At 33.7% G+C, this 24,432-nt stretch overlaps 3 protein-coding genes and 1 long non-coding RNA gene across 8 annotated transcripts; all 4 read left to right on the top strand.

Annotated features, from left to right (window-relative positions):
- Nucleotides 1-359: 359 nt before the first annotated feature.
- Nucleotides 360-4,167, top strand: LOC132063806 (putative pentatricopeptide repeat-containing protein At3g18840). Of its 5 annotated transcripts, none has more exons than XM_059456528.1 (5): nucleotides 360-2,667; nucleotides 2,762-2,992; nucleotides 3,348-3,597; nucleotides 3,704-3,911; nucleotides 4,056-4,167. In XM_059456528.1, exon 1 carries the CDS (start codon nucleotides 409-411, stop codon nucleotides 2,452-2,454), a length of 2,046 nt encoding a protein of 681 aa, XP_059312511.1. In that variant the 5' UTR covers nucleotides 360-408; the 3' UTR covers nucleotides 2,455-2,667; nucleotides 2,762-2,992; nucleotides 3,348-3,597; nucleotides 3,704-3,911; nucleotides 4,056-4,167. The 5 variants fall into 5 exon arrangements, with proteins under 5 accessions (XP_059312511.1, XP_059312510.1, XP_059312509.1 ...); XM_059456527.1 differs by having other exon boundaries at nucleotides 4,049-4,167; XM_059456526.1 differs by having other exon boundaries at nucleotides 2,762-2,820; nucleotides 2,925-2,992; nucleotides 3,704-4,161.
- A 7-nt stretch (nucleotides 4,168-4,174) lies between these two features.
- On the top strand, nucleotides 4,175-5,294 carry LOC132063805 (uncharacterized). The gene is made up of 2 exons (XR_009416452.1): nucleotides 4,175-4,315; nucleotides 4,393-5,294. It is a non-coding gene; the product is annotated as an uncharacterized LOC132063805 (long non-coding RNA).
- Nucleotides 5,295-10,561: 5,267 nt separating this feature from the next.
- Nucleotides 10,562-14,211, top strand: LOC132063804 (protein trichome birefringence-like 25). The gene is made up of 3 exons (XM_059456521.1): nucleotides 10,562-11,066; nucleotides 11,633-11,910; nucleotides 13,337-14,211. The coding sequence occupies exons 1-3, from the start codon at nucleotides 10,823-10,825 to the stop codon at nucleotides 14,090-14,092; spliced, it is 1,278 nt and encodes a 425-aa protein (XP_059312504.1). The 5' UTR covers nucleotides 10,562-10,822; the 3' UTR covers nucleotides 14,093-14,211.
- A 3,819-nt stretch (nucleotides 14,212-18,030) lies between these two features.
- On the top strand, nucleotides 18,031-18,965 carry LOC132062595 (uncharacterized). The gene has a single exon (XM_059455134.1). The coding sequence runs from the start codon at nucleotides 18,145-18,147 to the stop codon at nucleotides 18,589-18,591; it is 447 nt and encodes a 148-aa protein (XP_059311117.1). The 5' UTR covers nucleotides 18,031-18,144; the 3' UTR covers nucleotides 18,592-18,965.
- The last annotated feature ends 5,467 nt before the right edge of the window (nucleotides 18,966-24,432 follow it).

Genomic DNA, 24,432 nt, shown 5'->3' with positions numbered 1-24,432 from the left:
TTTTATCCTTAATATTGTTTTAATTCTCAAAATATCTTTTCCAAAACAAAACTCCTAACTTCCTCTTCACGCATGTATTGTTCCTTTTTCACTTTACACATACTTTTTACAAAAAAAAGAAAAGAATTGAAGGTATTTTGATCATTCTAACAAAAGAGCAGCTTATAACACTTTTTACCAAACATATCAATTATTAACATTTTATGTAATTCTATTCAAATATGTAACAGTCTATTTATAAACTAGATTTTAACACTTAAAACTACTTTTCAACACTTAAAAGCTTATTGACAATCAGGCTCAAACAAACTCATATATACTCAAATCACTCTCTTATTAAAGTTCCTCATATCTTTCCCGCCAACTCGGATACCCGCTTTGTTCATCATATAACTAACAACACTCACAATGAAATCACTCTTAGACTGCGCCAAATTTCAAACTCATATCATTAAATCCGGACTAACCCCAACAATCATTGACGTGAACCATCTTATCCACATATACTCAAAGCATTCTCTTATTAAAGATGTCCAAAAACTGTTCGACGAAATGCCTGAAAGAAACGTTTTCACTTGGAATGCTATTATAAACACTTATGTTAAAGATAGAAACTTTGTTCAAGCAAGAAAACTTTTTAATACTGCTCCCTTAAAGGATTGTGTTACGTACAACACAATGTTGTCTGGTTATGTCAATTGTGAAGGATTTCAAGATCAAGCAGTTAGATTATTCGCCGAAATGCAATTTGTTGACAAAGTATCTGAATATGCCTTGACTACTATGGTTGGTTTAGTAACAAAGTTGAGTCTTTTGTTGTATGGTAGGCAATTGCATTCATATATGTTGAAGAGTGGGAATAGTATAAGTAGGTATGCACTGAGTTCTTTGATTGTTATGTATTCGAAATGCGGGTGTTTTAAAGATTCATGGAGTGTCTTTGATGGATCTGATGTTGGGTTTGTTGACACGGTTTCCAAGAATGCTATGGTGGCAGCTTGTTTTAGAGAAGGTGAATTGCAAATGGCTCAGGGTGTGTTTTTGAGTATGCCACAGTTGAATGATGAAGTTTCTTGGAACACAATGATTTCGGGTTTTGCCCAAAATGGGTATGAAGAGGAGGCCATCGAGTTATTTAGGAGCATGGTGGCGGAGGGATTTGTATGGAACGAACACAGTTTTTCTAGCGTTATAAGTGCTTGTTCTGGCGCGAAGAATTTGAAACTTGGGAAGGAGATTCATGCTTTGATATTGAAGGAAGGGATGAGTTTGAATCCATTTCTTAGCAGTAGTTTGGTTAATCTTTATTGCAAGTGTGGTCTCTTGAATTATGCACATTCTGTTTGTACAACTACTCAGAAAGAGAACCCTTTTGCCGTTACACCATTAATTGTAGGATATTCTGGAATGGGTAATATGTTAGAAGCAAGAAGGCTTTTTGACTCATTGCCTGATAAGAATCATGTTGTATGGACTGCTATGATATCCGGATACGTGAAAGCGCATCAATGTGAAGATGCTTTTCAGCTTTTCAGAGAATTAATTACACAGGAAACAACTGTTCCTGATGAGCTGATCTTTATAAACCTGCTTGGTGCATGCGCCATACATGCAACCTTTAATTACGGAAAGCAAATACACTCCTATATACTGAGAACTGGCACTGCAATGGATACCAAGTTGGCAAATTCAGTGGTTGATATGTACTCAAAAAGTGGAAATGTAACATATGCACAGAGGGTTTTTCAATTGACTGTTGATGGAGATTCAATCCTTTACAATAGTATGATAGCTGGTTATGGTCTCCATGGGTATGAAAATGAAGCTATTCAGCTTTTCAGTCAGATGACAGATCGAGGTTTCCAACCTGATGAAGTCACATTCCTTGCCCTTCTATCAGTTTGCCGGCACCGTGGATTAGTAAAAATGGGAGAAAAGTATTTCTTTTCCATGTCCAAAGATTACAAAATATCACCTGGAACTGACCACTATGCAAGTATGATAGATTTGTATGGAAGGGCAAATCAACTTGACAAGGCAGTAAGATTAATGGAAAGTTTGCCTGTCGAACCAGATGCTGTAATTCTGGGTGCATTTCTAAATGCTTGCAAAATGAACAGAAATGCTGAACTTGCAAAAACTGCAGAGGATAAGCTCTTGCTAATTGAAGGAGGGAACGGATCTAGATACGCGCAGTTGGCTGGCATCTATGCCTCGGAAGGGAAATGGAATGAGATGGGAAGGGTAATGAAAATGATGAAAGGAAGAGAAGCCAAGAAAACTGCTGGTTGCAGTTGGCTATATGTAGGAGACACAGTTCATGCCTTTATCTCTGGTGACAGATCTCACTCAGACAATGATGCCATATATACTATTTTAGGATGTTTGATCAAAGAATTAACTAAACTGTCAGCCACTATATTGTTAGAAGAAGAGATGTGCACATTCCGTTGATTAATGTCGATTCAGATAATTGACTTACTTCCTTTTCTATTTATGTGCCTTTGGCTGGAGGGTGGAGCTCTAATCGATCATGTCCATCCTATTCCCTTGAGTTTTTTGGTTATACAAATGGAGATGAGTTCACAGATATTGTTAGGCGTACAAGTTTGAGTAAACAAATTTCGGCAAGCTTTACAAAGTCATAGATTTTCTGATGTTATTCCGGTTTGTTTCCTGGCATTCGAAATCCTTAATTCTGATATGGTGGGTTATTCGTTGGTGTTCTTCCTATTAAAAGCTTTCCTCCTGAAAATTGCAGGTTCTCAGTTGCAGCTAAGTGTAAACCAACCATGTAGCGCTCGACTAAAGATAAAAGGGGTAAATAAAAATACCAGATAGAACTTTGTCTGCTGTGAGTTGTCTGCTGCCTATCGCTACCGAATTTTATACATGCATGTTCTAATTTATGGCCTCTTTGCAAGGTCCTGAGGTTAAGGAGAAATTATGGATCACAAATGTTCAGGATGATCTTTTCGTGTTGTCGTCTCAGGTTCGTGTATGCTTCCATTTCATTCAAGATTTGTTCGACAATATACCCCATTAAAAAAAAGACGTGTCCGAGATATGGGCATCAAGAGGCATCTCTTTTAAAATGTAACTGGCTACTGCTAGGCTAAAGAAGTTGTGTTGTCTCTAAGGAGGTAATTAAACCACTATACACTTACGACAACAACATACCCAGTATAAACCACTATACACTTAAGGAGTTAATTACCTGTTTACCTGCAGAGCTAAGCAGTAGTGAATCGCTACTCATTTCTTTATGCATGTTTCAATGTGTCCATCTACACACACATGCACTCATGTAGATTATGGATTAGTAACTTCGGATTTGATCTATGCAGAGGAAAGATATGGTTGAGTACTTCAGAGAGCAGCTTTTTGATTTTGCCTTCATTGCTAATGGATGGCTTCAATGTTACGGATCTCAATGTGTAAAGCGACCTATCATCTATGGGTATGTGAGCCATCTGAAGCCAGCTACTGTCTTATGGTCCTCAGCAGCTCAAACCATAAACCATAGGCCAATAAAGGGAGTGCTTACAGGCCCTGTCACCGGTCTCAACTGGTCTTTTGTTAGAATGAGCAGCCAAGGTAACTTTTTTTCCCCTTCTCCAGTTTTTAAATTTTACAAATAATGTGTAATGAGCTCATTGTTGACAACATCAACTCTGTTACTTCCTATAAAATCTGCTACCAGATTGCTTTGGCCATTAGGGATGAAATAGAGGATTTGGAAAAGGCAAGAATCGATGCGATCCCAATTGATGATATTTCTTTGAGAGAGGCTTGCCTTGAGGAAGTATGAACATGATTCGACTTGAAGTGGGTTGTCCGCTGCTTCAGAACACTACACAGCTCCCCTTTTCTCATCTTGTTGGAACTTCTTTTAACTGTACATGCTTGTAGTGAGTTTATCTTTTGTGACTGGCAAATCCACACTCTTATGGGCTACTCAAACTTCAATAATTTTATCCACTCAATCACCATAGATGTTGATCTGATCACTATTGAGAGCTATGGACTGATGGGAAGCTCCTCTCAGTTTTCAGGAAGGGAGTGAAGTATGGAGCTGGTGTTGGCCCAGGGTCTATGACATCCACCCTCCAGGAATACTGTCCATGTAAACGATGCATATGGAACTAGCAAGATGCTTGCAGTACTAATCCACCCTCCAGGAATACTGTCCATGTAAACGATGCATATGGAACTAGCAAGATGCTTGCAGTACTTGACATCAAACATCTTGCTGTCCTAATTGTGCAACGATTGATGTGAATCAGCGTGCAGTGCTCTTCTATGGTGTTACGTGGTAATTTTCTCATTTCATCTTGGTTTGTTTCTCTAAGCTCGACTTGCTCTCACTAATCTTTTAAATGGAAATTGAAGATTGTGTGTCCATAAAGAAAGAAGAGATATTGAAGCAGAGAGAAGAAAGACCAGCTAAGGTCGGTTCTCTCCCTTATTGAATAAAATGTGAGAAGAAAAATGAAAAATAAATGAAGAAACTCTACTGATGTTCTTATTAATCCTTGTTTTGGATTATATGCTTGCAAGGCCCTAATATGAGTGTTGTTTCATGAAAATACAGATTGTAAGCTATTTATTTTTATGATACGTTCATGGATGTGATCCTTACTTTTATGATTTTTGTTGTTGTTAAGGTTGTGTTTGTATGTCTCCATGCGCTCAGGTACTTTTGTATGTCTAGAGTTATTTGTTATTTTTCTCTAATATCTGTAAGAAGTTGCTTTAAGATATTACTGATTTAGCGACAGAGTTTGTTACACTGTTGATCTCCTTTTATATCATGATGCAAATGCGAGATCATCCTCATGTCATGCCATGATCATATAAAAATTTGTCAAGTAAATTCATTTAGTCAATTGCTCTCTTTCCTTAATTCATTATTTCTCTCATTTTGTGGTGTTTAAGTGTGTCTGCATACTGTAGATGTGCTAGCTTCTATCTGCTTGAACCAGATCATTGACGCATTTGTATAATGTCCTGAGAAGTTAGATGAAATATGTTATCATGGATTCATCAGCTCGTGATCAACTAGCACTCAAGTGGCAGTGGGCAAACAAAGGGACATGCAATGGCAATTTAGAGGATGTAATAGATATATCCCATTGGAAAATATCTTCTCGAGTTAAATCTTTTATCTTCTAACTGTGCAAACAATAAGAACAACGATGCCATACATATGCACAGGCATCATTCATCTAGTATATTTACCAGTCTTAGCTAAAGATCATTCGGTAATAAAAAGAGGTCAATTCCATATGATATGATGATAATGAGTGATTATTCTTTTCTATAACGTACCACCCTATACAGAATTCTATTGCCATACCCATACGATTGATGTGCATATTTCTCTCTAGAATACGCAAATTGTACTAGTTGGGCAATAGAATTATTTGTATACAATAATAGTTATTTCTTTATTGGGGTAAGATTATTGGTCCATGAGTTTACTGTAGGGCAAAACTGCTACTCCATAAACAAGTTAATTGGACCAATTCAATGATTGCTGATGTTCAATATAGCCGTACAGGACAAAGAATGAGATGAAGATAATAAAGAATGAGGGCCCCTTATTAGTAACACAAGCTTGTGGGTAAGCCCATCAATCTGGCAGTGTGCCTTGGGGCTAGGTGGCCTTCAAATGGGCTACATACACCATTACCATATCCTGAATCTGAGAGAAGTAAATTAGATCTTGTTTAATCACTTCTAACCAAAGATGAACTGAAGTTTGATCACTAATGTGGTTGGGTCAGGGGATCTTCTGTTTTTTAATTTTCTATTACGTTGAGGGATCAGAAAAGTAGAAGTGCGTTTTTTTGTTTTGGGGTAACATTACTAGCTTCACTATTACTAAGTTTGATCATAAATTTTGGACTGGGTGGCACTGTACAATTTATACAATATTTTCATAAATATCTTTTCAAAAATCTTTGTTTAGATCTTCTGTTTTTTAATTTTCTATTACGTTGAGAGATCAAAATTGTTTTTTTTGTTTTGGGGTAACATTACTTTTTTGATCATAAATCTTTTCAAATCCCAAATTCTGGCTCAATTATGTTTTGGGGCCAAAATCTATCCTTTGGCCTTTTTATATTTTTTAAAAATTACCCAAACTTTTGTATTTTATAAAAGCCCTCATCTATTTATGACCCAACTAATCTATATCTACCATGTTTCCCCCATTAGTCAAGAATACTTCAAAACGTAAGAATTATTTGAAAGCTTGAAGCTATCTCCTAAGTAGTCACTATTGTATTATGTCACTGCCTGAAATGTCCAATAACTAATTATTGAGTTTCCATTTCCAAAGATGTCTTACATTTGCACAAATTGAAATGCAAAAAACAGTATGATTCAACAACGAAATTACACAAATTGAAATGCATTCAACAAGAAAATTACAAAATTAGTAAAATAAGAGCATTGAAACCAAATTCAACAACAAAATTAAAACACATAGGAATAATTTGGGATTAGCAAGTATGTTTGTTTGGTATAGTTGGATATTCTTGATAGTTTTTATAACTTATGGGTACAAGTCATGTTTTTTTTTCTTTTTAAGAAAAAAGAAATTGAAACATGTTTTGAAAAATTATGGCCAAACACATTTCTGAATTTGAAAAACTTCATCAAATCAATTTTTTTTTTTTTTGGAAATGTATGGCCAAACACTAGCTTCATTTATTAGGTCTTTTTCATATGTTGTACTTTCATTTTACTTTGAGGTAACTGTGAATGCTTAGACACAAAATTGGTATTTAGGCAGTGGAGTAATGCAAAAGGGCTTTTGTGGAACATAAAAATAATCCTTTAGACTCACATAAATTAATATTTCAGTGGATTATTTTGAAGCTTTGTTTCCCTTAATTTCGAAACACAACAAGAGACTTGCCACTATAATCTAGGAAAAAGCTTCTCTTTGATAAGCTATCATAGGGGAGTTCAAAAAGGATCTGTCGTAGAAAGAGACTTCAGCTTGTTTGGGTTGGGAGGGGGGTGGGGGTGCGGAGTAGGAGGGGGAATATAGCCAAGTGGATTGTGATTCCACTACGTGCGGATTCAATCCCCGTCGTTCGCCCATCGATAAAAAAACCGTTTATTTCGGAGACAGAAGACAAATCTATAAAATATTTTTTCTGCAGCCAATTGGATCAAAGTAGTGGATTCTGAATTCACCACGTGCCAATTAATTCCCGTCGTTCACCCATCAATAAATAAAGTGTTTGTTTCGGAGACAGAAGACAAATCTAGAAAATATTTTTTCAACAAGTCATGTCGAGGCCACTACCAAGTAAATTGTCATATCAAAAGTTAAATGCGTAATCTGCTTCACGTGCAATGCTCCTTAATGAGGTCCAACCACATTTGAAATCTATAGTTAAAAGTTTAAAGATATAAATTAGAGTAGGGAATTTGCTGAAAAATAATCCTAGATAATAAGGAAAGGCAAGAACGCTGACAAATATCTTTTACTTTGTTGGATTTATTTGTGGGAATACGGATGTCTTTATTCCCTAATAAAGTAGCAAGATTTGCCTAATCAATTATGGTAAGGTTAAGGGTGGGTGGGGCGACACTTTAAGTGTCGGTTTAGAAAATGTAGAATGTATAAACAGATTAAATATGGATTACCATGGTTTAAGTAAAATTTAAATCCCAGGTTCTTATAATTATCATTCAAAATCCGATTAAAGATTAAAACATCCAATTAAAAGATTGTAAATAGGAAAAAGGTAGGAAAAGAAAGGATCCATTATGACGAAAACTAATTGAAAGTATTAAATCAATGGATACATGTAACAGGTTTGGCGTTAACTTCTGTTTTATGAGCTCTGATAATCAACTATTTTCTCCGTCTCAATCTATATAAATATTTACATAAGTTTAAAACATAAAATTGACTTCAAAATATTTATATTGTTATAAATTATTTTATTAAAAATATAAATAAAAATAAAATTCTAAAAACAAATTATTTTATTATAAAACATATGAGTTTTCCAAGGACAGACTAAGAAAATTGCAACTACTAGAAATGGAAACATTTGTTTATTTTCTTCGTGCTCTGTTCGCCCAACATGAAAAGATAAGCTTCAGCTTTGGGAAATGGAACAGTTGAGACATTTCCATTGGTTTTCTTTGAAGGTTGCAAGAAAATGACAGTGCGGTCCCCCAGATTAAGCCATGATTAGTTTTTGCTTTCTCCTTTGCTCTTTACACATTTTTTTTTTAGCTCATGGAGAGCATTTTATTCATCTTAAAATATTTGGGATAATACATTTAGTAGGCGTTTGGTTATGAAAATCAAATATTTTTCACTTTATTTGGTATTTTGGAGTTGGAGTTGAAGATGGAGTTGTGTTTGATTATAGTTTAGCAAAGAACATTTGGTTGTTTGAATGTATTGAAAGTGAAACAAGTATTTTGGTATTTTTCAAATCTCAAGTTGTATTTGAAATTTTCATGACCAAACATTGATTTCCAAATAAAGTGAAAACGTTTTCTGGAAAAAAGTGAAAATTTTCATGGCCAAAGAATCCCTAATTAATTTAAGTTGAGGGAATCGAGCTATTTTCAAAAGTCCTAATCATCCTTGAAAAATAGTGCATCTAAAAACGGTTATTTGATGATATTTTACCGTAATCTTGACTCAACTTTGTGGGTCGATATAGACATAAATAAATATAATGTTATCAAAAAGACAGTCCGGTGCACATTTCTCGTTAACAGAGTTCAGGGAAAGATCACACTCAAGAAAGTGTAATGCTGACAGCCTACATTAATGCAAGCATTAGTGGAATATAATGTTTCTCCATACCATATATTATATTTGACACACACTATTTATAAAAAAGTAAGTATATAGGATCAGTCTTAAGTACCCCTTCACTCGGTAAAATATAAGTGCTTCTTGTAACAAAATATAATTGTTATGGTCATGTTTTGTCCTGATATTTATTTGTTATTTCAGTTAGTACCGACATTACTAACTTGTATTCATTGAATACAAGTTGTCATTTTCAAACCCAAACCACCTTACTCTTAAGCTAAGCTTCATCTTAATCCTTAGATGACAACCAACCAAGAAAAATGTGAGAAAAGGACAAAAGAAAAGAGAAAAGGCAAAATATAGGCTAAAGAATCTCCAAAGCACAAGAATAATCCTCACTTTCTTTGCTTTTCCTTTTTGCATTTAACATGTTATTGCCTATGGGCCGGCTCAAAGTTCTTTGCGGCCTAAAGTCTTTTTTTTGCGGGTTGCCCTTCATTTGGGCTGGTCTTTGATTTTTGCCCTTCAAATTTGTGGTATTTAAGTATTGCCCTTCGCTTAACATCTTGCGATTGTGGGTTTGAACCCCAACTTTTTAAAAAATAAAAAAATCGCCAAAAATTTGACTAGGCGGAAATTTTTGCAATTTGCCCATGTAAATTCGCGAAAGCGGCAAATTTTAAAGACCACCATTTTGAGGGGTAAAAATTAAAGACCACCTCCAGCGAAGGGCAATCCTGCAACTTGCCAGCCTAAAGTCAAATTTTGAAAAGAGGCTTTAAAATATATTTTTTTTGAAAAAAATTGCATATATATTTATTGAAGCCTATATAATTAATCTAACTGTTTTAATACTTTCAATATGATCTTTCGGTCTACTTATGACAAATGATTTAAGAGATAGACTAGATATACTTTCTTTTAAAACTCTACGTCGCTTAGTAGAAGAAGAAAATAATGAATATATACGTAGTACTACTCCAAATAATGACATAACTTTCGTACAAGAATTAATTATGTCACAATGTATCAAATTTAAATTATGACAACCATATAATGTGAAAATAATCTAGGATTTATATCAAGTAGTTTTTTTGTACTCCTCGAAATTTTTTCTTCATACCGATCTTTAAAACGTACTTTTCTTTTTTGCATCCAAAAGACTATTAATAGAATCTTGTTTCCAAAAATAATACTCAACTGTTGAAATCATCAATTAAATAATTTTGTCTATGTAGTAGTTTTGTAGTACTTTTCTATTCAAAGTAGTAGTTTTGTAGTACTTTTCTATTCAAAGTATTTTTCTCAAAACAAGAGTAATTCATTGCTACTAAAAAAGAGGCCTTCACAATTGAGGCGCCTAAGGCCTGTGCTTTAGCAACTTTATGCTAAAGCCGGCTCTGCCTCTATGTCCCAATTTATATGACACACTTTTCTCTTTAGTTAGTCTCAAAAAGAATGACAAATTTTCTTATTTAATAATAATTTAACTTTAAATTTTACATTTTACTCTTAACGAGATAATCTATAACCACACAACTATCTTTGATTTATTTTAGATTACAAGATTCAAAAATCATTCAAATCTATGTCCAAAAACACATGGGAATGGAGAATTTTCTGTAAAATCCTTGATCACATTTTGGCACAGAACACACAATGGTGTGCACTGTGCACCATGTCACTGTTAAAGTGAAGCCCACTTTATTTCCTTTGTAACCTTCTCTCTTTGTACTTTTGTTCACGTTGCCTAATTTCTAACGACACCCCTTCCATTTCTTTTTTTTTCTTTAGTTAACAGTTGGTTGCCAAAAATACTCAATTTTATAAAACCTTTCTTTTTTGCATTATTATTGCACCATCATCTTCTTCTTTTTCCTTATCTTTGTTTTTTATTTTTTTATTTTTTTATTTTTTATCTTCTTCTATTTTATTGTATGTTGCAGAGACCTTAATATACAAGTACTCCTATTATACTATTCGGTCTTTGTGACAACAAGAGCAAAACCAAGAACTATGAAGCCCCTGAATAGCAACAACGTTATGAAAAAACAATTTTCCTTAGTATTTGTAAAGTTTGCAGTTTGTTTTCTGTTGTTGGGTCTTGCATATCGTCTGTTCTTGTCCAATTTCGAACAGTTTTCTCAGATTGAAGTGAATGATATAGCTCTTGTTTCCAACAACACATTGCCACCGCAGGTGACCGTGACTGAGCCTCCAATGACCGTTGATCTTCCAGAAAACCGAACTTTGCAAAATGGTTAGTTAACATTCTTCTTCTTCTTGTTTTTTTTTTTTTTTTTTTTTTGTGGCCATGCATGAATGAATGGCCAGTTCTTGTAAAAATTAATTCTTGAAAGTTGAAAGATCCCTTTTTTTCTACTTCTTGAATTTTGTAGTATCATATCAATGACGTGGGTAATTTTGGTTCACTTCTCTGCATTCTGTGATTAATTTTGTGTATTTTGAGTTAGAGGAACAAGTCTTTCATCAATTTGTTGTGGAACCCCTTAAGAAGAGGAGAAACTGAACATTCTTCCTGAAATACGGATTAATTTAGTGGGATAAAATTGGACTGGGGACATTTGTTTCTCTTTTTGGGTAAAATATATTGGGGATGGCAGATAATAATTTTGTTCTATTTTATGACATTTTCTTTAGCTGATAGGTAGAGATTCTAGTGAATTTTAGTATGTATACAGTACATCACTACCACACAGAAAAAGGAACAACTTTGAATAAATAATTAGAACTGCACTTTGAGCTGAGGTTACTGGTGTATGAGTCCTTACAAACTGTTTCTCTTTTATTTTTTGTTGATTACAGGAAAATGTGATTTATTTTTAGGAAATTGGGTTCGAGATCCCAGTGGACCAGTTTACACGAACACAACTTGCGATACAATTGAATTTCACCAGAACTGTATGAAAAATGGGAGACCTGATACTGAATATCTTTTCTGGAGATGGAACCCAAGAGACTGTGACCTACCAAAATTTAGCCCTAAGAAATTCCTCAATTTGATGCGGAACAAATCATTCGCCTTCATCGGTGATTCAATTATGCGCAATCATGTGCAATCATTGCTTTGCTTACTCTCACAGGTGCATTTCAAGCTCAAAAAAAATAAATTAAAAAGAGATATACTGGAACTAGCTGCTCTGTTGTTCTTACATGGACATGGTAACTGCAAGCGTCATGACTTAGTTGTTTTCTATTAACTACTTGCTAACATCAATAATTGCTCTTAAATGGTCAATGTGGATAACAAATCAAATAAATACGTACAAGCTTCTTGTGGCTGTTAGTGTATTTCACTGAAAATTTGTTGGACACTCATGTTTTATTAGCTTAGGTAGCTGGTGACTTATCCAGTTGTATCTCACAAACCATGATTAGGATATTTTGTGTATGAGGTGGGCAGGGCTTGCATATTGGATTTATCAGTAATGTCACTCTCAGTTACATGGATACTGGTCCCGCAAGCCAACTTGTAAAGGTTTTTTATAGTTGTAACATTTGTTTTGAAAGTTGTTAGTCAGTTAATTCAAACTTAGTTTCAAACCTAACTAGGTGAGCATTCAAGACTATAGCTCAAGTTTCGCTGTTGTTATATCTTCTTTGACTAAGAAAATTAGATGGCCTCATCATTGTCTCATTGGGATTTGTGCAAAATTTGACTGATAAGTGCTAACAAAATGATGGAATAATTTTACGGTGATTTTTTGGACCTTTGAATTCCCTTTATAATTCTCTGTTTTGTTTACGTAATTTGTAAGAGATCACAGACCGTTTTGCAAAGGAGATGAAACAATAACCTTTTAGGACTTGATCTTCTCAAAATCGCATATTTAAAAAGAATAACTCCTTAATGGTTGGTTGTAATAGAGAAACAAGGAAATGCCCTAATAGAAATTAAATTATACTCACCTATTGCGTCTCCGATAGAACCCTCGTGTACAATTGTCCTAGTCTATAGGCGGCTGGCTGAGCATGCTGATTCTTTCGTAGTAGTGCTTATTTTACTCTGAAAATATCGGTGACTGATTATGGAATTTTCTTTATGTATAAAATCAGAGGCTGCTGTTTGGAGAATCTCCATCGCGAATCAGTAAATATAATAAACATCATTAATCAGCATCAAATATGTCGATATTTCCTACAGACCTCTGAGTTCTTAGTTGCCTGGGACGTTTAGTTGGCAAAGGGCAAATACTCTGAAGATCACTTAAACCACCCCAAAGGTTTTCTTATTACTACGAGGGGTTTCCATAAATCAGAATTGCCTATAAAAAAGAAAATATTGTAATTAGATATTGTTGAGTAGTCTAATTGCTCTCTTGTACAGAAGCTTCATTCACCAGATAAAGTCCATGTCTTTTCATTTCCTTTGTTGTTTATTTACCTATTCTCTAATGAGATTTTTATGACTTTTAATAGTCTTGCTAGATGCAATTCATAAAATGTTGTCATGTTGGAAACTGGAAAGAGGTATAGTTTCTAATTAATCATGTTTACATTATCATGCAGGAGGAACAAGGTGATGCAGTCTACCATGACAAGCAATATAAAAGCAGAAGATGGTACTTCCCAAATCATAATTTTACTCTTTCGGTGATCTGGTCACCTTTTCTTGCAAAAGCCACTGTTTTCGAAGATAATAATGGAGTTTCAACGGATACAACCCAGCTTCATCTGGACAAACCGGATGATGTTTGGACTCAACAATTTGACAGTTTTGATTATGTATTTATTGCTGGTGGCAAATGGTACCTGAAATCTGCAATTTACTATGAGAACAATTCCATCGTTGGCTGCCACTACTGCCCTGGTAAGAACATTACGCAGGTGGGATTTGAATATGCATATCGCAAAGCATTGAATTCGACTATGAAATTCATCACGAGTTCGAAGAACCTAGTGTATACATTTTTTAGAACCACTACTCCCGATCACTTTGAGAACGGTGAATGGAATACAGGCGGTTATTGTAACAGAACAGGGCCTTTCAGAGAAGGTGAGGTTAACATTGGTTATGTAGACGAGGTAATGCGCAAAATTGAGTTGGAAGAATTCGAGAGAGCATCTGAATTCGGGTTGAACATGAAATTGTTTGACACCACCTTAATTTCACTGATGAGGCCAGACGGGCATCCCGGAGTGTACAGACAATATCAGCCATTTGCTAAAGAAAATAAGAACAGAAAGATCCAGAATGATTGTTTACATTGGTGTTTACCTGGTCCAATAGACTCGTGGAACGATATAATGATGGAAATGTTGTGACATTAAATTTTTTGATCTTGCTCCCACAATTGTAATTGTTCACCTGCAAAGATGTTACAGACTATTTCTCACCGTTGTTTCCTCTCAGAGTAAATATTTTACCACCAAACTTCAGATTGTACCTAGTCTTTACTGATAATAATCCATGTTTGCAACCATTGCAACAATCACTTTTTTTTATAAAAGTCACTTAACTTTGAGTATACTAACACAAAAGTCACTAAACTACTTTCCGGTATCACTAAACCTATTCACGGTGTCACTAAACCACTTTAAGGTGAATAAATCATCTTTTACTTTTAAAAAAAAAATCCAAAAAATTAAAAATTACTTAAAAAGGTACGACCCAACCCGACCCTACCCAAAATTAATTATTACTCCCTCTGTCCCAATTTATATGATATAGTTCGGATTTTGAGTCAAAACAGTTTAATTTTGACCGTGAATTTGGACATGTGATCTTTAAGTTTTTTGAAATAAAAGGTACATATTTGGAAACTACGTAAAAAATACTATAAGTCACGATAATTGACAATTCAAAATATTTAAAAGATATATGAAAATATTACGGTCAAAGAAACACTTGTTTGAATCTCTAAATCCGAAAGGTGCACTACAAAAAAATGGGTAATTTGTGGAGGTTGAAAGTTGTAATTTGATGAGGTTTTAACTTCCGCTATTTGCTAAAGGAGGCTAAAACCTCCGCGAATTGTAACTTTCAATTTTTTTGTAGTGGTGCCACATAAAATGCGACGGAGGGAATAATTTTTTTGTTGAATCTTTTTAAGTAATTTTTAATTTATTAGATTTTTTTTTTTTTAAAAAAAAAGAGAGAGTAAAAGATGAGTTATTCACCGTAAAGTGGTTCAGTGACATTGGTAAGTGGTTTAGTGATACCGGAAAGTGGTTTAGTCACTTTTGTGTTAGTATACTCAAAGTTAAGTGACTTTTGTGTTAGAAGCGATAGTTAAGTGACTTTTGTGAAAAGAAGTGATAGTTAAGTTGATGGAAAACATGCATAAACAGCGGAAGCAAATAACGGGATCGGGTGACGGTAAATATACAACACATAATTGTGCTTTTAATCAAACATAAAATCAGTACTTATCTTTTGAATCGTGACCGCGATCGCAAATCAAACCTTCAAGCATCCACGCGATCTTCCTTCAGTTCCACGGTCTGCAGTCTTTGCTATGTATCCTAACTAGCCTTTGGACAGTGAATACTTGTGTGGGCAAGCATTACGGCTCAGGAAAAAAATTTACCTCTTAGGGTTGAAAAGCATACTATATATAACCACGTTTTAGGGTGCAAACCCTAGTCCAAAACGTGTGGGCTTGCTTTTCCTCAAAGAATATTATTTTCCAAGTCCAAGAATAATTAGGCATAGCAGGGACCACAAATTTAATAACGAGGCTTCCAATTGAGGTATTAATTCGTAATATGGATGAATTAATCCTACCACAATAAATTACAATTTATTCCACTAAAAAACTGTAATTGCACTCCTCAGTTCAATTTTGAAATCTTTCATTAAATCTTATTTAACTCCCCGTGTTAAGATTACAGATACCAATCAATTAAATTAAATTAATGACAATTTAATTCATTGACTAATTGAATCCTTTATATTTCCGCTTAACTTGTATCATGTGACAGATACAAAATCCACCTGCAGGGTTTTCACATGAGACTTATAAGCATCCATAAAGGGGTATCATCAATCTTAAAGTCGAGACATGGATTCTATCAACTAACTGTTATTTCACAAATGTATTTTGCCATTATCCAATTTATCAGGAATACATAGACCCGCAACTGAGTTGTACCTTTTAATAAATCAAAATAATGAACAAATCACATTGATCGTAATAATTATATCAAGATTAAGAGTATAAGTACATTTTAATGAACTAGAGAATTTATTTTATAAATTCAGTACAAAAACACTTATCTCTACTTGGTCCGTTCAATACATACAAAATGTACTAGCACAAGAAGACGGAACTATACTGTTTCGATAATGAAGATATATTATATTAATCTTGTGCTACAATCATACCGATGGCTTTGTCCAATTTCCATCTTAGATTGTGAACATAAAGTTTATACTTATACGAACCGATGATTTAATCTTCCGTGTATAAGCTAAACTCTATACACTAAATCATCTACTATATAATTAAAGAATAAACATACTAGTACATGATCTCTTTAACTCTTTATTAAAATTGAATAAATAATCGTTCTATAATAAATACTATATCCAAACACATGGTTAATAGTATATATCCCAACAAAGTGACTTTTGGGTTAAAAATGATAGTTAAGTGACTTTTGTGAAGAAAAAAAAGCGATAATTAAGTAACCGTATATGAAATTTATCCTTGCAATATGCATCACAGAAAAATTCACATGCTTGGCTCAATAGTCAATTCCCAACATTTTGTTATTAATCCCACTATGCATAAACACTTGCGCCAACTTCTTTTACGTTTTCAACATATTTCAAGATTCAGCACAAGTCCTTTGTTCTTTTCCAGAAATGTGCCCTCAATGTGGTCTATCAAAATTTGCTCCAGTTAATGTAAATTCATATATACCTGGTTTGTGGCGAGACAAAATAATCATGGTGGCTATCATCACAATTCTTCCTCCTATTCCAAGGTTCCTCCGAAGGTATTAGCTTTTAGTTCTTGTACTAGTACTATATTTCTGGTTCTGTGGTAAGTTGTTCTGACGTTGATTTGACTTTAGATGCGTTAGGGATAGTTACATAGCACTCAACTTTTGTTGCACCAAAGGCACTAAACTATTTATTGTAACAAAAAAATCACTTAACTTTGCTGAAATATCACAGAAAGTTGGAGTACTAAATTATTTTGTAACAAAAAAATCACCAAACTTTGCCTAATAATCACAAAAAATCACTGGAAAAAATGTGTAACCAACAATTCATTAAACTTTGCCTAAGTATCATATAAAATATCTCTTTTGTTTCTACTATTGATTTTGTGATACTTAGACAAAGTTAAGTGACTTTTTGGTTATCAAAACTAGGTATTGACTCTCGTGGTACTGAGGGAAAAAAAATTGAATGAATTGCTTTGTTTTGTTCATTTTTTTTTTTTACTATCTTCATTGCAATAAAGTAAAAATTGAGTAATCATCTAATTCCTATATTATTTCAGCTACCAATATATCGGATATTCCTTACTGATTAGAAACTTGTGACCTTGGGACTTTTGGGGTTCAAACTTTCCTAATTTAATAGAGGGGCAGATGTGATAATAATTGTTAGGGCCCAATTGCTCACATTAACTTTTCAGAAACTTTGGTGTACATTATTTATATAGTCATTTTAGAGGGTCATGCTAAGAAAAATATGAAAGAAGAAAGTGATATTTGCATATTGGATAACTTAATAATAATTAATAAATCGGCCTTCTCATATTGTATGAACAAGCATATAATATAGTGGTGGGGCACTAACCTAATTTTCGTTATAGTGAATTGATTACCCCTTTCTAATTTTTGTACAAGTATTAGATAAATCAAAGCTTAGTTCTCTATCATGAATGATTAATTACACCTCTTTTTCCCTTAATCGTGTAATGTCATAGTCATAATTAATCACTATTTTTTTAGTGTCTTTATATTTTAATTAACACTAGAGAATTAGTCAGCTATTAAAAAGTCAGAAAGGGATAATTAACACAAGTCATAAAGGACCTGATCCTCAACTGGCTGCTACTCTTGAAAAGGAAATCTTGAATACTAATACAGGGGTGAGATGGGATGATGTTGCATTACTGAATGAAGCAAAGAGGCTTTTACAGGAAGCAGTGGTACTCCCACTGTGGATGCCTCGATATTTCCAGGGAATCAGGAGACCTTGGAGAGGAGTTCTTATATTTGGTCCTCAGGAGACCTTGGAGAGGAGTTCTTATGTTTGGTCCTTCTGGCACAGGTTAAACACTCTTGGCGAAAGCTGTTGCTACATAGTGTGGGACAACATTTCTGAATGTTTCTTGTTCTTCCATGTGTGCAAAATGTACGGTGAGAGTGAACGATTGGTACGGTGCTTGTTTGATCTTGCCCGTGCTCGTGCTCCAAGTACAATTTTCATTGATGAGATTGATTCTCTTTGCAGGGCCAGAGGGGCTTCTGGAGAGCATGAAATATCCCGAAGAGTGAAGTCTAAACTTCTAGTTCAGATCGAAGGGTTAAACAACTCCACTAATAATACTGCAGGCAAACCGATCTTGCTTGAGGGTCTCAATCGTGGTTTAACAATTTTCATTGACTGGTCCATTTCTTGTGTAAATTTGCAGAAATGGTGCAAAGCATGTGTCTTGCCTGAGGGTCTCAATCGTGGTTTACCAAAGTTAGGCATTGGGCGAAGTCGAGGGATCAACAGCGAACATAATACGAATATGAAACAAGCTAATGGAACACAAAATTTACAAAGCAAGCCATGTGGAAGTTTGGACTTCTGAATTTTCATGTGGCTGCATAAATCATTGTACGACTTCTCAGTGATGGCCGTTGCAATCTTTGGTTTGGAATATCTAAATGAATTGCCTGAATTAGGAGTTCCATTGTATCTATGTAGCTTAATGTATTTACAGAGGTTGAAAAGAGCCTCCTAATTTATCCCGCAACTTTTCAAATTTTTTTCAATCATGTTCCACTGGAAACTGATGTACTACAATTTTCTCAATGATCCGTACAATTAGTTGACTATATTCCCAATCTCTGAAAATGTGGGCCCAAATGAGCTTCACCTGCTAGGAAATAATTGGCTGGTAAATACAAGTTCAAATTTCTTTTCCACAGCACCTTTGGGGTCGTTTGGTTAGAAAGATATTAGTATTAGTTGCGAAGGAATCTATGTATTATTTTTTGTAAGTATTATTATGGATTAGTTATGAGCGAATCTATATATTATTTTATACAAATATTAGTTATTCATGCATTAGCTATTCCACCTTTTGCTTTGAAATCCCTCATAACTTATACATGTATTAGTTATGCAGATTTCTAAATTGTAAACCAAACACCGTATTAATTTTGTACATAAATAACTCACCTCATAACTAGCTACCAAAAAAAATATTACTTATGCAGGATTTTAATACATGAATAACTTACTCCTAACTGGCTACCAAACAACCCCTTAAATGATGTCATATACTTGCTCAGTGTTTATGATAGCAAATACCTTTGTGTATGTGACATTAATTCACAAAGTAAATTTTACTGAACAAATACAAGATAGTGATTGGAATGAAATTGAAGGACTATGTATTTTTTTAGAAAAAATTTATATTGCAACAAAAGCATTTTCCGGTCAATACTATCCTATAATTGCACAAATGTTATTTTATATTTGTGGACTTACAAAACTATTTGCGGAATATAGAGAATCAAACGAATATGAGGAAGCCGTTGATGAAATGATTTTCAAATTTAAAAAGTATTTTTTTTCTATTCCCGATATTTATTTGATTGCTTGTATACTTGACCCGTCTTTAAAATTAAGAGGTGCTTAGGGACTTGTTGAAAAAATTTATTTACAGTTAAATATTCCTCCTAATGAACATCCAAATGTTGAAGAGTGTAAACGTAGCATAGAATTAAAAGCTAAAATAATGTATAATAATTATAAATGCAGAAAGTAGAAGTGGAAATCAACGTCCTTCACAAAAAATAAGGCTAAATTTTGACAATAGAAAATTTGATAGATCAATGGATGCTGCATGGCTTGGTATTTGCTAATACTCAAAATGAAAGTGATGTTGAATCTTATCTTGATCAGAGTTTGGAAAACATCATTATGGACGATGACGACAATGAAGATATTTTAGGATGGTGGAGAGAGCGCGGCAAGACATTTCCATTACTCTAAAAAATGGATCGAGATATCCTAACTATTCAACCATCATCAGTAGCTTCGGAGGCAGCTTTTAGCGCAGCAAGATTTCAACTCGGAGACCACAGACATTCATTAGCACAAGATAGCTGGGAGATTTCTATCTTATTCAGGGATTGGATCAACGCAGAAAGAAGAAATTATGGGCTACCAAAATTAACCCGTCAAGAAGAAGAAGAAGAATATGAAGAGATAATCAACACTAATAGCGATGATGGCATGGAACTTATGGACCGTCAAGGAGATATACCAATTCCAAAATTGAATGCAACAAAAGCGATATGATAATTAGAAAAAATATACATAGATCCGTACAAGTTTTAATGTGATAATTTATAATTAATTACTTAGATGCCTAATTAAAACAGAACCCTTCCTAGAAGGTGACTGTGTAGATTAGGTGATCTTATTGTAACTTAGATGCCTAATTGAAACAGAATCCTTCCTAGAAGGTGGCTGTGTAGATTAGGTGCTCTTCTTGTATTTGAGACTTTAAGTCAAGTTTTATGAAATTTAAAAAATCTATTTTGAATAAATAAACATAAAATTCTTACTTGAAATTATTTTTCTTTACATAACAAAAAATAAGAATGCAATTCTTTATAAATATTATAAAGACTTAAAAGTATATTTAATATTATGTAATCAATTAAAAATAATAGCCCTTAGAAGTTCAAAAAATAGCCGTTGTTAAATACATTTAAAGACTTTAAAGTTATAAGTTATAAAAAAAAAAAAAATAGTTCTTACTTGAAATTATTTTCTGCTATTATAAATACCTAAAAATAAATCTAAGTCTTTAAATTTTTTATAAAGACTTGAAATTTAATATTAACTAATAAGTTAAAAAACTAGCCATTATAAGTTCAAAAAAATAACCGTTTTAAAATTATAAAAAATCAACTATAATTTGTATGTTTTCAAGTTTTATGATTTGCAATGTGTTTACGTTTTTTTTTCTATGTTTTGAACTTTAAATTTGCAATGTATTAGCCGTTTGTATGTTTGAATACGTAATGTTACCAATTTAAATGTTAAGTTAGAAATTTTATTAAATTTGTGTCTATTTAGTACTTTAAAATTAAATATTTAAATAAATTAAAAAAAGCACCCCTCCCCCCCCCCCCCCCCCGGTCCTTCTTATTTGAAATTATTTTCTCCTATTATAAATACCTAAAAATAAATCTAAGTCTTTAAATTTTTTATAAAGACTTGAAAATTTAATATTAACTAATAAGTTATATAACTAGGAGAATAAGTTTTATATTTACAAAAAAATAACAAACCCTTTTAAAATTATAAAAAATTATTTTAATTTTTATGTTTTTTTTTTCAAGTTTTATGATTTGCAATGTGTTATATTTCTTTTCTATGTTTTGAACTTTAAATTTTAGTGTATTATAACGGTATGAAAAATGTATGAAATGTGTATATCTCGTTCAAGGCTTTAAAAAATGTTAAGTGTAGAAGTTTTATAAAATTTGTGTCCATTTAGTACTTTTAATTAAATATTTAAAAATTAATAAAACAACAACATTGTATACAACTTTGATACAACATTCCCCCCCAAATTTTCCCCTAGGCAATGTGTATATCTTACTCAAGGCTTAAAAAAGTTCACTTAAATTTTATGTATGAAGAATGGGGACGTGTATATCTTGATCAAGGTTTAAACATTACACAAAATTCTATGCATGAAATGGTATAAAATGCGCCCCCAAAGTTTCATTCACATTTTTCGTTTACTTAGAAGTTCACATTTTTCGTATATAATGTTCGTATTAGGTTTACGAAAAATTAATACAACTACAATAACATTGTAACCTTTCACAATATTCAAGGCTTAGAACCCCAATTTTGTGTATGAAAATTATATTAAAAATTTCGTTCATACATACATAAATGTCCAATCATACACAAAATTTGAGATAATTTTTTAAGCCTTTGAGCAAAAAAAATTTAAAAAATATAAAATGTATAAGCAACAAATAATTTTTTATTCTTTATTTTTAAATATATTTTTACAAAAAAAAATGTATATGACTCCCATGTTTCGAAATATATCGTTGTTTCGAAATATATCGTTATGTTTTGTAAATAAGGAAAACTATTGTCACGTTACGTAAATATTTCTCCCTAACATGTAATATACATATATTTTTCCCTATTAACTAATAAGTTAAAAAAACTAGCCGTTATAAGTTCAAAAAAAATAACCGTTGAAAAAAATCACCGAAATTATCCAACTATAATTTGTATGTTTTCAGGTTTTATGATTTGCAATGTGTTTACGCTTCGTTTCTATGTTTTGAACTTTAAATTTGTAATGTATTAGCCGTTTGTATGTTCAAATGCAATTTAAATGTATTAAAATTGTGTCCATTTAGGAACAAAATTAAATATTTAAATAACAAAAACACCCCCCCCCCCGCGTCCCCTCCCCCGTGGAGTGGGATGGGACGACCCCCCAGTCCCCTGTAAGCGTGGACCTTAAGTCCCCCTTTAAGTCCCCAAGGTAGAGAGGTTGTTTCCGAGAGACCCTCGGCTCACCCTTAACTAAAGATGAAAAATAGGCAATAGTCAATCTAGATGAGCTAAAATACATGTAGCAACATGAATAAAATAACCACGGCTAAAGAAACAACAAATAGTAATAGAAATCTTGGTTAGCAAAGGGCATAATTATGACTGTATAATACTATCAGCCAAGTAGATGCTCAATGTGTTTGATCTACTTGTTCGGAACAACAACAACAAACAACAATACCAAGTTAAAGCAATTATGTGATGTGTTATGGATACTCTAACGGGAAGGTAGAGAGGTTGTTTCAAGATATAGAAAGAGGTATAATCATGTTACATTGGTTTCAAATGCAATGGATGATGCCAAGTACAATGAAGGAGGCTTTGCAAAGTTGGACTCATAGGAAGGGAAAGAGATGCTCGATGTGTTTGGATCTGAGGAGGCCTTTTTAGGAATACCAAGTTAAAGCAATTATGGACTGTTATATACGTAGGAAAGATATGAGAGGTATAATCATGTTATGATCATGGAGCGTTATAACCTTAGCAATCAAGTGAAGGAGGCTTTGCAAAGTTGGACTCATAGGAAGGGAAAGGGAAGCCTATGATCATGGAGCGTTATAACCTTAGCAATCATGTGGGTCATTTGGAAAGAAAGAAATAGGACGGCATTTGATAGGGAGGAACAAGATTTTGTAAAATTGCATAGGAGTGTTTTGTCTCTAGTTACTTTTTGGTGTACTTACGAGGTCCCTATTTGCATAGAGAATTGGATCTCTTTTGTTGAAAAACATAACTTGATGTAGGTTCTCTTCTTTTGGTATATGACTTGTAAACAGAGTTTCTCCAATTGTCAATAAAATTATTTACTTTGTCAAATAAAAAAAAAAAAAAAAAAAACTCAAGAACCTCAAAATTAAAATGGAAGATCCTACTGATCTCCAGAATGTACTCCAGATGTGCATTACGATTGCTGCGGCTTCAAACTTTTTCTTCTTTCACTTTTCTCAGATGCTTAATTAATTGGTAAAATGTAATACTTTTCTTCTGAGAAATTAACGCAAAGCTTCTCAAAGTATGTCTCTAAACCACACCACAGGATAAGCAATCAAGAATCAAGACATCAATGCACATATGCCAAGTCCAGTTACCAAATTAAGATCTCCACTAGACTTTAACGAAAACATTGCATTTAAGGTAGGGGTTGGGAATAGAGTTAGTTTTTGGGAGCAAAAGTGGTGTGGAGGTTTGGTGGATGACCATGCCAAACGGATTTGTCTGTTCAGCAAGTTAGGGGGTTACAAGGGGATGGGACTTTTTGGGATCTGAGGTCCAGGAGGAATTTCCAGGGATTGGGAGGTGACCGAACTTCAGAATTGCTAGCTTAAATCCACAAGCAATGCGTGCCAATTGATAGATCCAATGCTTTGAGTTGGGAAATAACAAAGTGTGTTCTCTGTCAAGTCTTTCTATAGAGGCTTCTTGTTAGAGGGATAGGTTTCCATATGATTCGGTCTGGATACCTAAGGTGCTGAGGAAGGGGTGTTTTTTCACGTGGTTAGCAGTGAGGGGGTGATATTGACAACAGAGAATTTTAAGAAAAGAAAGGTTGTTTGCATAAGCTGGTGTTCCAATGTAAGGAGGCAGGAGAGGACATGGATCATATTCTATTACACTGCAAGCTAATCACGAGGTTATGGTGGGAGGGATATTTTTAGATGGTTTGGTGATTCTTTGGTCATGCCAACTGGTGAATAGAGTTTTGAACAAACTTGTGCATCAATTGTTTCACTAAAGAACCAAAGAACTTGACGGAAGCTAGTTTCGTTCAAGAAGAGTCGCAATAAATAGAACAAACAAAGAAGATTTGTTATAGATTTAA

The sequence above is a fragment of the Lycium ferocissimum genome, chromosome 7, assembly GCF_029784015.1.
Source record: "Lycium ferocissimum isolate CSIRO_LF1 chromosome 7, AGI_CSIRO_Lferr_CH_V1, whole genome shotgun sequence".
Lineage (NCBI taxonomy): Eukaryota > Viridiplantae > Streptophyta > Magnoliopsida > Solanales > Solanaceae > Lycium > Lycium ferocissimum.
Note: the sequence above shows the minus strand (reverse complement) of the source record. Positions and strands in the feature narration are given on the sequence as shown.

Coding starts and splice junctions, on each gene's coding strand:
- LOC132063804 (XM_059456521.1), top strand. CDS start 10,823: ATGAAGCCCCTGAATAGCAACAACGTTATGAAAAAACAATTTTCCTTA. Junction 11,067..11,632: donor AAACCGAACTTTGCAAAATG/GTTAGTTAACAT, acceptor TGTTGATTACAG/GAAAATGTGATTTATTTTTA. Junction 11,911..13,336: donor TGCTTTGCTTACTCTCACAG/GTGCATTTCAAG, acceptor ATTATCATGCAG/GAGGAACAAGGTGATGCAGT.
- LOC132063806 (XM_059456528.1), top strand. CDS start 409: ATGAAATCACTCTTAGACTGCGCCAAATTTCAAACTCATATCATTAAA.
- LOC132062595 (XM_059455134.1), top strand. CDS start 18,145: ATGTACGGTGAGAGTGAACGATTGGTACGGTGCTTGTTTGATCTTGCC.